Here is a 12,518-nt window from a genome sequence, read left to right as displayed (position 1 = left end):
CGGTCACAAAAAAGGAAAGCTCTAGTTACACTGTCACTCTAACCACGGTGCGTCCTCTGACGGGAACTTCTTTAAACCTCTGCATTTCTTTCTCTGTCTCTCACTCTCTTATTCTGTCTTATCTTTCTCCTCCCCTTCTCTGTTTTCCTTTCTCTCTGTCAGTCCTCTCTTTCTTTGTCTCGTGTGTGTATTTCAGCTCGTTCTGTCTCATCTTCCTCACTCACACCCTCCTCTCTCTCTCTCATTTCTCTCACGTTCTCTTCTCTCATATCTCTCTAGTACCTTGCAGCCGCTGGAGGAGATGATGCGGAGGTCAGCTGGGATGCGGTCTCCTCCCTTTATCTCCACCAGATCTCCCTGAACCACGTCCTCGGCATTGATCTGCCTCTTCTCACCCTCACGGATCACCATGGCTTGCTGCAAGAAGAAGACCAGAGGATAAGAGAGAATCAGAAAGGTTTGGAATATTAAGTTAAACAATGGGGGAAGAAACTTAGAGAATTACCTGATAAGGAATTAGGAATATTTGATGTATTTCTGACTTAACGTTGTGCTCTTTTTTGTTAGACATGCTGAAAGAGATCTGTTTATTTTATTTTACACAATAAATTCAATTACCATTAAAAAACCCCCCAGAAACTTAAAGTAATCTATTTAATATTTGTAATAATCAAAACTGTCAGTAAAAATTTGGTTATTTCTTTACAAATGGGTTGTTCTCAGAAATTTGAAAGAATATTTTACTATTATTAAAATGTTTAGATTATTTAAATAATCCCTAACACCTTCAGTGTTGAAGATATGGACGGGGCTGAGGAGAATCTTACAACAACCAACAGCCCTGTAAATGCTCAGGAGTCCAGTCTCACTGCCTCAAACCATTCACCCATATAACCAATGAATCATAGGTTCATTCATACACTGTCTGTAGCCCTTATCCAGTTCAGGGCGGGGGTGGGTCCGGAGCATATCCAGACACAGGGAGAACACACCACACTCCTCACAGACAGTCACCCGGAGGAAACCCACGCAGACACAGGGAGAACACACCACACTCCTCACAGACAGTCACCCGGAGGAAACCCACACAGACACAGGGAGTACACACCACACTCCTCACAGACAGTCACCCGGAGGAAACCCACGCAGACACAGAGAGAACACACCAAAATCTGCCAGTCCAAAAACATGGAGGGTAGGTGAATTGGCTTCTCTAATAACTGTCCTGGTGTGTGAATGAATGTCTGTATGTGTGAGCCCAGATATGGATTGGCGCTCTATCCTGGGTTAAACCCTAGTGCCCGATTCAGTCCTCCAGGTGGACGGTCGTTCCTGGTCGAGAGTACGCTGTGCTCGTTTGGCTGCCGCTTCTCGCCAGTGTGTGTGAATTGAGTGTTCTGAGCAGTGTGGATTGTAAAGCGTCCTTGGGTGTCTAGAAAGGCGCTATATAAGTGTAAAGATACATACATACATACATACCACACTCCTCACAGACAGTCACCCGGAGGAAACCCACGCAGACACAGGGAGAAAACACCACACTCCTCACAGACAGTCACCCGGAGGAAACCCACACAGACACAGGGAGAACACACCACACTCCTCACAGACAGTCACCCGGAGGAAACCCACGCAGACACAGGGAGTACACACCACACTCCTCACAGACAGTCACCCAGAGGAAACCCACGCAGACACAGGGAGAACACACCACACTCCTCACAGACAGTCACCCGGAGGAAACCCACACAGACACAGGGAGTACACACCACACTCCTCACAGACAGTCACCCGGAGGAAACCCACGCAGACACAGGGAGTACACACCACACTCCTCACAGACAGTCACCCGGAGGAAACCCACGCAGACACAGGGAGAACACACCACGCTCCTCACAGACAGTCACCCGGAGGAAACCCACACAGACACAGGGAGTACACACCACACTCCTCACAGACAGTCACCCGGAGGAAACCCACACAGACACAGGGAGAACACACCACGCTCCTCACAGACAGTCACCCGGAGGAAACCCACGCAGACACAGGGAAAACACACCGCACTCCTCACAGACAGTCACCCGGAGGAAACCCACGCAGACACAGAGAGAACACACCACACTCCTCACAGACAGTCACCCCGGGAGGAACGCAGACACAGGGAGAACACACCACACTCCTCACAGACAGTCACCCGGAGGAAACCCACGCAGACACAGGGAGAACACACCACACTCCTCACAGACAGTCACCCGGAGGAAACCCACGCAGACACAGGGAGAACACACCACACTCCTCACAGACAGTCACCCGGAGGAAACCCACGCAGACACAGGGAGTACACACCACACTCCTCACAGACAGTGACCCGGAGGAAACCCATGCAGACACAGGGAGAACACACCACACTCCTCACAGACAGTGACCCGGAGGAAACCCATGCAGACACAGGGAGAACACACCACACTCCTCACAAACAGTCACCCGGAGCGAGACTCGAACCCACAACGTCCAGGACCCTGCAGCTATGACAGAGACTCTACTCTGCCACTGTGCCACCCCAATATCATAGGTTACTAAGTAGAAACATAAAGATTTTCCTGCACTGGTGCCTGTAAGGCCAAATTCCATTTGCATTTTTATTTCTTAAAAAAATAGTCCAAGCAAATTTGTTCATTTTGCTCGCACTGAAGCACCCTGTATACATTTCCACTTTTCAATTACTTTCTACTGATAGGACACATGCTGGCATTTAAAACAAAATAGCTGTTGTCAGACCAATTAGCCTTACTGTGTCATGCTTGAGTTTCTTTTATAAATTCTCTGCCAGGGAAGAAAGTGCTGCTCAAAAATGCGTTTAATCCACTGCTTTCTTCCCTCTTGAAATGTTTTGAATTTAATCCGACAAGCAATCACCTCATTTTTCAAACGTTTCTAATCCTATTACTCTTCTTCTTCCCCTTTGCGAGCATAGTGGACTTAAGGTATTATTTATTTAATACACAGTTCTAATACCTCAATTCCATTACTACACTCTTTTCATGAACTTAGACAGAAAATGGTGCAGCACACATTGGTCTATCACCTCCAGGAAAAAAAAAAGCAAGCTGTGCTGTTCACGTGTCCTTGTCGCTCGGTTACTGACTCGTATTCAGTGTTATTTTTACTGAGCTTTTAAGAACATTGTCACAAAGCACCTTTAGAAAACTCCAGGCCCAGACCCTCAGCCCTGTGAACAAGATGAGGACAAACTCCCTGAAAGCATTTGGAAGAAATACTGAGAGGAACAGGGCTCAGCAGGTGAAACGTCTCTGTGGGTTACTGTATGACCAAAAATATACAGCCGACACCTTATTAGTCTAATAAGTAAATTCAGATATTTTAATATGCCCACATTCAGCTTGTATGGTCTCCATAGGAGAGTACTGACAGAATAATAAGACCTGGAGTAGCTGCACATGAGTGTTGTGTAACCATTATGTAGCGCTATGCATTTTTTATGACTAGATGAATGACTCTGTACAACATGAAAACAAATACCTAATACTGAGGTTACTTTTTGGGATTACACAGACCACATAGAGCAGAGGTCTTCAAATCCAGAACTCAGACCAAAGTCCCAGGCTGGGATTTTACAATAGTCTGATGCACTAGCAATTGCAGGTATTGTGTAACACAAGCCATACATTTTAAAATCCTGGTCTGGAACATGGATCCAGTGTCTGGATTTGAAAACCTCTTGCATAGAGTGTAAAAACTGATATTTGGCAAAAACCATGGCTTTAAACCATGACTCTTGCTCTGATTTCGCGTCAGATATCAACAGATTGATTCCTTAGTTCTTAATAATCAGCCAAATATATTAATATGAGCTGATAAAAACTGAACTGACCCCTCTTCAGCCTGAAACTGAGTACTGTTAAGACCCACTATTGTATAGTGTTAAGAAATGATGGTGTCCTTTTTGAGAATGGAAGTGTCAGATCAGGGTTTGGAATGGTATAGCTGTCCCAGATCTGTGGTGTACAGAGCAGAAAGGCACTGAGTCCAGGCAAGTCCAGCATACTGACCTGCGGAACCATGTTCTTGAAGGAGTCCATGATGCGTGAGCTCTTGGCCTCTTGGTAATAAGAGAAACAGCCAGTGATGATGACCACAGCGGCCAACACCACTCCCAGATACAACTGCAGCACAGAGGGGGGGGGAAGAATTGGTTAATGTCACTTGTTTGGACTGATCACATACGACTTAGTTTGTGAGACTACTTTGGAACTGTTCATTTAAATGTTCTCGATTGTTCATGAATGTATAAAAACATGATGTTTCCTCACAATTTGCTAGAGTACAAAGTCTTGGCATCAGTAAACAAGTAAAAAAAAAAAAAAAACAGTGTCTCAGTCAGACATGCAAAGTATCTGCTCTCTACTTTCAGCAGAAAAATGGCAAAGTGTCCCTCAGACTACGAATAGAGATGAGGATATTGCTTTATTCTTGGCCCATGGGTGGAACTCAAGTTACAAATTTAAGTTTCTATGGTAATTCAAACAGTGAATACATTTTTTTGTTTATTTGTTTTAATTGTCTTTTTTCTCAAACATACCATGCCACCGTGAAAGGCGTGGAGCTTCTGAACCTAAACATACCAGAGAAAACTGCGGTTCCCCAAAATCCCCGACATTCCCTTAAGTTCATTCATTCATTCATTGTCTGTAACCCTTATCCAGGGCGGCAGTGGGTCCTGAGCTTTCCCGGAGTCATTGGGCGCAAAGCGGGAACACACCCTGGAGGGGGCGCCAGTCTTTCACAGGGCGGCACACACTCACACACTCACACCTACGGACAATTTTGAGTCTCCAATCCACCTACCACTGTGTGTTTTTGGAGCGTGGGAGGAAACCGGAGCACCCGGAGGAAACCCACGCAGACACAGAGAGAACACACCACACTTCTCACAGACAGTCACCCGGAGGAAACCCACGCAGACACAGGGAGAACACACCACACTCCTCACAGACAGTCACCCGGAGGAAACCCACGCAGACACAGGGAGAACACACCACACTCCTCACAGACAGTCACCCGGAGGAAACCCACGCAGACACAGGGAGAACACACCACACTCCTCACAGACAGTCACCCGGAGGAAACCCACGCAGACACAGGGAGAACACACCACACTCCTCACAGACAGTCACCCGGAGGAAACCCACGCAGACACAGGGAGAACACACCACACTCCTCACAGACAGTCACCCGGAGGAAACCCACGCAGACACAGAGAGAACACACCACACTCCTCACAGACAGTCACCCGGAGGAAACCCACGCAGACACAGAGAGAACACACCACACTCCTCACAGACAGTCACCTGGAGGAAACCCACGCAGACACAGGGAGAACACACCACACTCCTCACAGACAGTCACCCGGAGCGGGACTCGAACCCACGACCTCCAGGACCCTGCAGCTGTGACAGAGACACTACCTGCTGCTCCACCATGATGCCCTCCCTTTCAGTTACAGTCTGAAAAAAACTTGTAGCTCCATTTTTGTGTTTTTTCTTTGATAAGCCTTTAAAAACCTAATGTAAAAATTCATAATGAAAAAAACCCACAATAAATTACTCTCATTTCTCAAGTTACTATTAATATATCATTACATAACTGAACTCTAAAGTCTATATTTTGCATCTGTAGCATACAGTAGATTTCCACAGACTGTAACTTCAACAAGTGTTCGTTAAATAAACAGAACTCAAAACTCATTTACAATGAAAGCCATTGGGCAACTGCTTAAAATCCAAAGGCAAACATTTACACCGAACATGCGTTTGCAAAAAGAAGCTATAAATCTGTACTCATTCTCTTGTTATTGCAACTTTTTCCAGAGGGAAATCTATTCATGGGCGGAATATTCTCAGGCCTGATCTTTTTTTAATGAGCTGTTCCACTACTTGAACATTGGATGAAACTTCAAAAGAACAGCAGTGCGGTGTCTACCCTCATGTCTGTTTCATCCTCAAACCTGTGGCTTCAAATTTGAATTACATAGTCGCCTACTTCAAATAAACGATGTCAAATTGTTTGTAGACATCTCTCCTAATGAATGATTTCTGTTATTGTAAAGAGTGCCGGATTCTGATGCAGGAATTCAACTCCTTTATAAGCACTGCGAATAGAACAGGACGCTCTGGATCAGCGAAACACGAGCTCATGATAACAGTGTGCAATGACAAGCATCAGTGGGAGGAGTACGCGAAAAGAACTGCTTTCTTTGTGATTCAGAAGGAATCATTCAACACCTGTACCTGGCCTTTCTAATGATAAAGAAACACTGGGTAAGATCTGTTATTTTTGCTCACTGGCTCCTCCTACAGTTGCAGATTGTAATTCACTTTTACAGCACTGTTCTTAAATCAAGGCGGGAGGGGTGGTTTCCTACCCTGCTCCAAAGGTTACATAGTGCTGTTTCTGCAGTGCTAAGCCTCCCTAAAAATGATATTTAGGTCATTGTAATGTAAAATAGTACCTTGTGTTCCTTTAACATGGTGGAATGAAATTAAACCTTCACAAAAATGATCCATTCATTATTGCACAGGGTCAACAGGATTTCATTTTTATGTATAAACTTATTTAAAATGAGATTTTTGAAACATTGGAATGGGGCAAATTAGGATGAAATATTTCTAGAACATTTGACTTACACTGTTGAGTATAAAAATACAGCACTGTGCAGAGGTTTGAGGCCCCAGAGATTATGATTTAAAAAGCTGTTTATCTGAGCAGTAAGTGTTTATTTGCTAAAAAAACAAACAACAAATACCCCCCAACATTAGAATAAACCCAGTCACATGACTCCAGTGTGATCCTCTGTGTGTGACTGTGTTTAACTCTGTCCTCGTGGAGTGTGTATTATTTGAGGTGATCATCCAGTGCCTAGTTTTAGTGGTGAATCAATAATGATTTTAAATAATGTGCTGTGGATTTAACAAATTCATCCAAATCAAGGAGAATCTGAACAAAACACTGTTCTTCAAACTCACTCTCACCCACTGCTTTATAGAGAAACATTATCTTATATTTCTGATGTGTTTTATATTATTATTAGTCTGTGTTTACTGTGATTATATAGAACTTTACACCAGCCCCACACTCACTGAGAGGGCTTTAGTTTAAATGTATATCACTATCTTAAGGCCCTAAGACTTCTGCAGTGCTGTATAAACTAAGCATTCATAGTGAAATGGCTCTGTTTCGCAATCAACCAGTGATGCCAAACCTCATGAGAGAAAACCGCTGTCACTACACACTGTCTGCTACTACATCACAAAACCCAATTTGAAACACTATTAGAGGAGAAACACTGCCAAGTTCTCTCCAAATGGTCCAAAAGACACGCGTGCTGCAGGCATCAAATTAATAAAGTGTTTGTTTACCAAACTAAATCAAGTTGGTCAATGAAAACCTTGGAAATATTTTGCAAGTTAAATAATGCATCTAGAGAAGGAACTAATTACAGATACTCGTTTATTTTTATTTTACAAAAATCTCAGCTTTTCCAGAAACATTTTATGTACAGAATGATACTGAGGTCCCACCTGAGGACAGACCTCTGCCCGAAGTATCTACTCTACAATTTTACAACCTATACCCCCTCCCTCTCTCTCTCTTTTCCACTCAGTATCTATCAGTGTATCACAGTCCCACAGCTCAGTTTAATAACTTTTATATATGACTTTAAGAAGCAAACAGAAACAAAACATATAGTCATTTGGAAAAAAATTTGGATGAATATAGAAGAAATAATCACAAAAAAGAGAGAAAGAATATAAAAGAAATGAATTCTTCTCTAAGCTGGACATTTTAGGACTTCACTCACTGTCATTGGCCAGTTCTTATTGGCTACAAAGTTGTATCTGTATTTACACTGGCCCTCGTTCGTCAAATTTAAGTACGTCAAATATGATCAAACACTGAGCACAGTCAAAGTTCAGACTGTTTCGGTATTAATCAGTTTTATCCTTGTTATTTACATTGGTTAAATGTATGTGAAATACAAGGGTGTGTAAATTTGAGGGTAAAGGCTTAATAATTTACATTTAAATACTGAAAAGACTCTACCCTGCCTATAATATTAATAATTAGGATAAAAATAGAAAAACAAATTGCTAATAATTTGCATACATGTACAAATAGATATAAACAAATGTGGCATCAACTCCATGCTCCATCATACTGTGCTTTTACTTTTTTTGGGACTGAAACCACTCAAAAAATCAAACAAACACATCACACTGTTATCTCCAGTAAATATAACGTTGTTGTTGATATTTAACAATACATTTCTCGACCTCAAGCTTCACCTAAGAGCACAGCTCTCACGACCCTCAGGATTCCATCTTTTCATTGGTTCACTGCCAAAACACCTGCACAAATCAGGCTGTGCTTTATGTAAATGATATGCAAATGAAGCCCAGCGTGCTGGTGCTTGAGTCACACACACAGCGTGATTCACCAACTGCTCTCAAATCTCTGCTTATCTCCACGTCGTAAGGAAATTTAATTTATCAGATCATTTTTAAGTGATTTTGATGAATTAATGGCCATTGTCTTGAGAGGTACTTATTGTTTGGCTTGGAACAGGACTTACATTGTCATTGACAGGTTCATCCTCAGTCGCAGCCTGGATGCTGTAAGCGAGGAAGCATAGGACAGCTCCGATCCACAGTAAGATGGAGAACCCTCCAAACAGCTGCTTACAGAACTTCACCCACTCTGGGGTGGTGGGGGGTGGAGTCAGAGCATTTGGGCCATCTCGTGCAAGAATATCTGATGCCTTCTTATAGGTCAGACCCTGAGAAAGGGAGAAGTAAATGTGATTAATTATGTTGGAAATGTATTCCTTTGATATATTAGTGACTTAAATGAGTCAAACATTTTACTCTTTTCTTCCCAATGAAAAATTAAATATGAACCAAGGGGCGGAGCCTAAGTTTTTAAACATGGGCTTAGCACAAATGTCCAGAACCATGTTCACTTCTGAAAATTAATTTGCCTATTTACAGTAGTGATATAAACCCTTTTCTGGTCATGAACTCTTTTTCAAGTGCAAAAAATAACTGCGGCTGAATAATTTTCATTTCTCATTTCATGCTCATTTTTCCTCAAAAAAGAGGCAAACATTGTGGAGTGAAGCCTAGGGGTTGACAAACTTCAGGATCACTTCTGTGTCTGATCCAATCATACCAGGACAACACACACTAATGCATCACCTCCGCATTAGTGTCAGCGCCCGATGGTGCTGACCCTGTTGAAGTTGAACCACTTTCTGTTACTGACAGCTGTGATTTGCTCTCCTTCAAAAACTTTCTTATGTCCATTTTTACAATCCACTACTGCTTGCTCACGTTTACTGAGGTGAGAGGGTTGCCAGGTCTAGTGTTTGTCACAACTCCGGCAACAATAAAAGCTAAAAGAACTTCCACAGTTGCTTTTAAATGTTTCATTACCATTAATTAGAAGGCAGTACGCTTTATCAGACATTGATTTTACCAGTCCGATTAGGGAGTTTTTAATGTTTGTGTATTGATTTTTTAAACTTTAATATTTGAAATAGTTTTTGGGGGGCTTTTTGCTAATCTTCCAGGGCTTAAGCCCCATAAGCCACCACTTCACTCCACCCCTGATATGAACAACAGTATTACTACAACACTGGCAGAGTTTAAATACAACACATATAATAATTCCATTCAATGACGGGCAGGTTTTTTCTGTTCTCATAAGGCTAAGAAGATACTGAGTGTTCCCCCTGCTGCAGTTTTGAATGGAATGAGAAAACACAGGACTGTGTTTAATGTGAACGTTGTAGGGCAGGAATGTGATGTGTCTTACTTTATACAGGTCAACTCCATAGCGGACTGACAGCTCTTCCAGAGTGATTTTATGGTCATCCTGCAACAGAGAAGAATTTTAGAGAGCTGCTATTCTCTCCAGTTAGCTACTCATTCAGAGCACGTGACATGGGTAAAAAAATAATATTTATGTATAGAGTCATGCTGCATTTCCTTACCAAAGAAACCTCTTTCTTCAGCTCATCTAAGTCTTTATTTTTCTTTTTCTTCTTTCCATTGTTCTGACCAGCCTTGGGGCTGCTTTCCCGTCCATACTGAGAGAAAGAGAAGAGTGTGTGTGAGCCAGAGAGAGATAGACAGGGAGAGAGAGAGAGTGAGAGAGAGAGAGAGAGAGAGAGAGAGAGAGAAAGAGAGAGAGAGAGAGAGAAATAGAAAGCGAAAGAGCCTGCGCAGAAAAATCTCTGTAAATTAAAATGTTGATTTTATCATGTGAGAATAAGATCATATCTCACCGAGTACAATGGCGTCCTGAAATTCAGGAAATTAAACCCCCTCACTTGAGACGTAATTCAAAGCATGTCGAAACATAATCTTATAGCAGATTGCCCGGCAGCCATTACATAATAAATTAAGCTTTTGTGCCATAAGTAGTTCTGCAGATATCTCAAAGCAAGTGCGGAGTGCCAGTTCTTTAGCTGCGGATTATGAAGGCATTATTTGTAAGTGTGTTAGGCCTATTAATAACAGTCTGTACAAAAATAAATAATAAACATACAAACAAATAACTCATGTGTGACGGAAGCGCTGGGTGCTGGCTCATAAATGGAGTTTCAGGCAAGGTTGATAATAACTTGAAAAATCTGATTGCATTTTTAAGGACATGCCACTATGTGAATCACAGCAGGGCTATGGAGAACACTGTGTTCCTCACATTTCTAAATTGGGCAAATCAGATGACTTCATTAAAGTTTAAAAAAGACATACAATTTCGCATCATATCTGTAAAAAAAAAAAACATTATCCAAAGTAATTTAAAGTGATTGATTTGATATTTAGGGCTGGACAATGTGGCCAACATTTATATCACGATATGTTTCTTAATTTTGATTAAATCTGATACGATATAGTTCCAATACCAGTATAAAACATACTGAAAAACTGCCAAGAACAAACAAGAGACACGACATCACCATCAAACATAAACCTATTGGCTTTGTCAGGGTTAATATTTTTAAATTGAGTGCTGAACTAACGACAGCGCCCTCTAATGACCGTCAGTCAGAGACAGATGCTGTAAATGATGTGTACTGAAATAGTGAAAATGTGTTTAAAATCATTGAAACATTTTATATTGTGATAAATATTGATATTGAATTATTGTCCAGTCCTAACTGATTGTATAGAAATGTACCACTCCTAATTTGTGTATAGTGTTAAAGACGTGATAAAATAAAAATAAAAGCTACATGCTACATACAGCTATATTTCATGAAGTTATGCTCTTAATGGGTCAGTAAAAATACACATACATTTTGAGTTTTAAATCTATCCTGTTGGCATTAATAATTAGTAACTAGAACTGATCTCAGTTCAGTAAATAAAATCACCTCCTACAAAAACGTCACTTTCATAATGTGGAGGTACATTTTGGTGTTAAAAAATATGTAATTATCATTTTATAAAGACAATATTAATAACAATAACACCACCCCACACCCTTAAAAAGTGTTTGCTACTGGTTCAGAAAAGCAGGCTCCATAACTTAGAGCTCAGGAATCTGACTACGTTGTGAAGGTCATAAATCCCTGTGGCAGAGAAATGACCCCAACTCTGTAAAGCACTTCCACTGCAGAATCAGGTTAAAAGTCAACTTGAATTCCAGTCCAAAGTTCTTCTCCCATTTGCTTTGATTTATGTCGCTAAATATAGTTCTGGGATGTGAAAGAGTGGGTCTAGAATGTTCTATAGAAGATAATGCATTCATAATTCCTGGCAAAATTGGAAAACTACTAAACAAAGGCTAGTGGTGGTATTATTCCTTACTGTGCATTAATTGCAAAAAAAACAAACCTCCTGTTGGGTGCTGTGACTTACCATGCCTTACTACCCTATTGTGAAAAAGTGCATATCTAACATAACCTTAATACAATTGTGTGTGTGTGAGTTAGAGAGTGAGTGAGTGAGAGAGAGAGAGAGAGAGAGAGAGAGAGAGAGAGAGAGAGAGAGAGAGAGACAGAGAGAGAGAGAGAGAGTAGGGGTCTGGTAATGAGCTTTAGGGTACATTCTGTCCTCTATTGCTGTGCATGATGTAAGAAGGGAGGTGTAAGACATAGAGAGAGCTTGAAAGAGACAGCAAGGGCATGTACATGAGAGAGAGAGAGAGAGAGAGAGAGAGAGAGAGAGAGAGAGAGAGAGAGAGAGAGTGAGAGAGAGAGAGAGAGATGTGTGCGCTCCAACTGTACAGCACATGCTGACAGAGCGGCTGATGGAAATCATCTGCCCCTGCCACTCTTCCTGTGAATGGGAGTGTGTGTGTGTGTGTGTGTGTGTGTGTGTGTGTGTGTGTGTGTGTGTGTGTGTGTGCGTGTGTGTGGGAACTAAACAAAATATAATCATCTCTTTCATTATGAAAATGGAACATATTGGAAAATGTCAATCAAAAAATAG

At 41.7% G+C, this 12,518-nt stretch overlaps 1 protein-coding gene across 2 annotated transcripts in view; it reads right to left on the bottom strand.

The window, feature by feature from the left end:
• Positions 1–12,518, bottom strand: part of LOC136675429 (sodium/potassium-transporting ATPase subunit alpha-2-like) — a 38,414-nt gene that overhangs the window by 24,113 nt on the left and 1,783 nt on the right. The window contains exons 2-6 of one of the 2 annotated variants that reach the window (XM_066651975.1): positions 10,070–10,165; positions 9,892–9,951; positions 8,651–8,854; positions 4,071–4,184; positions 283–417 (exon numbers count right to left, since the gene is read on the bottom strand). In XM_066651975.1, the coding sequence (XP_066508072.1) occupies positions 283–417; positions 4,071–4,184; positions 8,651–8,854; positions 9,892–9,951; positions 10,070–10,165 (609 nt within the window). The remainder of the gene's footprint in view (positions 1–282; positions 418–4,070; positions 4,185–8,650; positions 8,855–9,891; positions 9,952–10,069; positions 10,166–12,518) is intronic. The other variant, XM_066651976.1, reaches the window with a different exon arrangement.

This window comes from Hoplias malabaricus, chromosome X1 (assembly GCF_029633855.1).
Source record: "Hoplias malabaricus isolate fHopMal1 chromosome X1, fHopMal1.hap1, whole genome shotgun sequence".
NCBI lineage: Eukaryota > Metazoa > Chordata > Actinopteri > Characiformes > Erythrinidae > Hoplias > Hoplias malabaricus.
The sequence above is the reverse complement of the archived record's forward strand: the minus strand, read 5'-3'. Positions and strand labels throughout refer to the sequence as shown.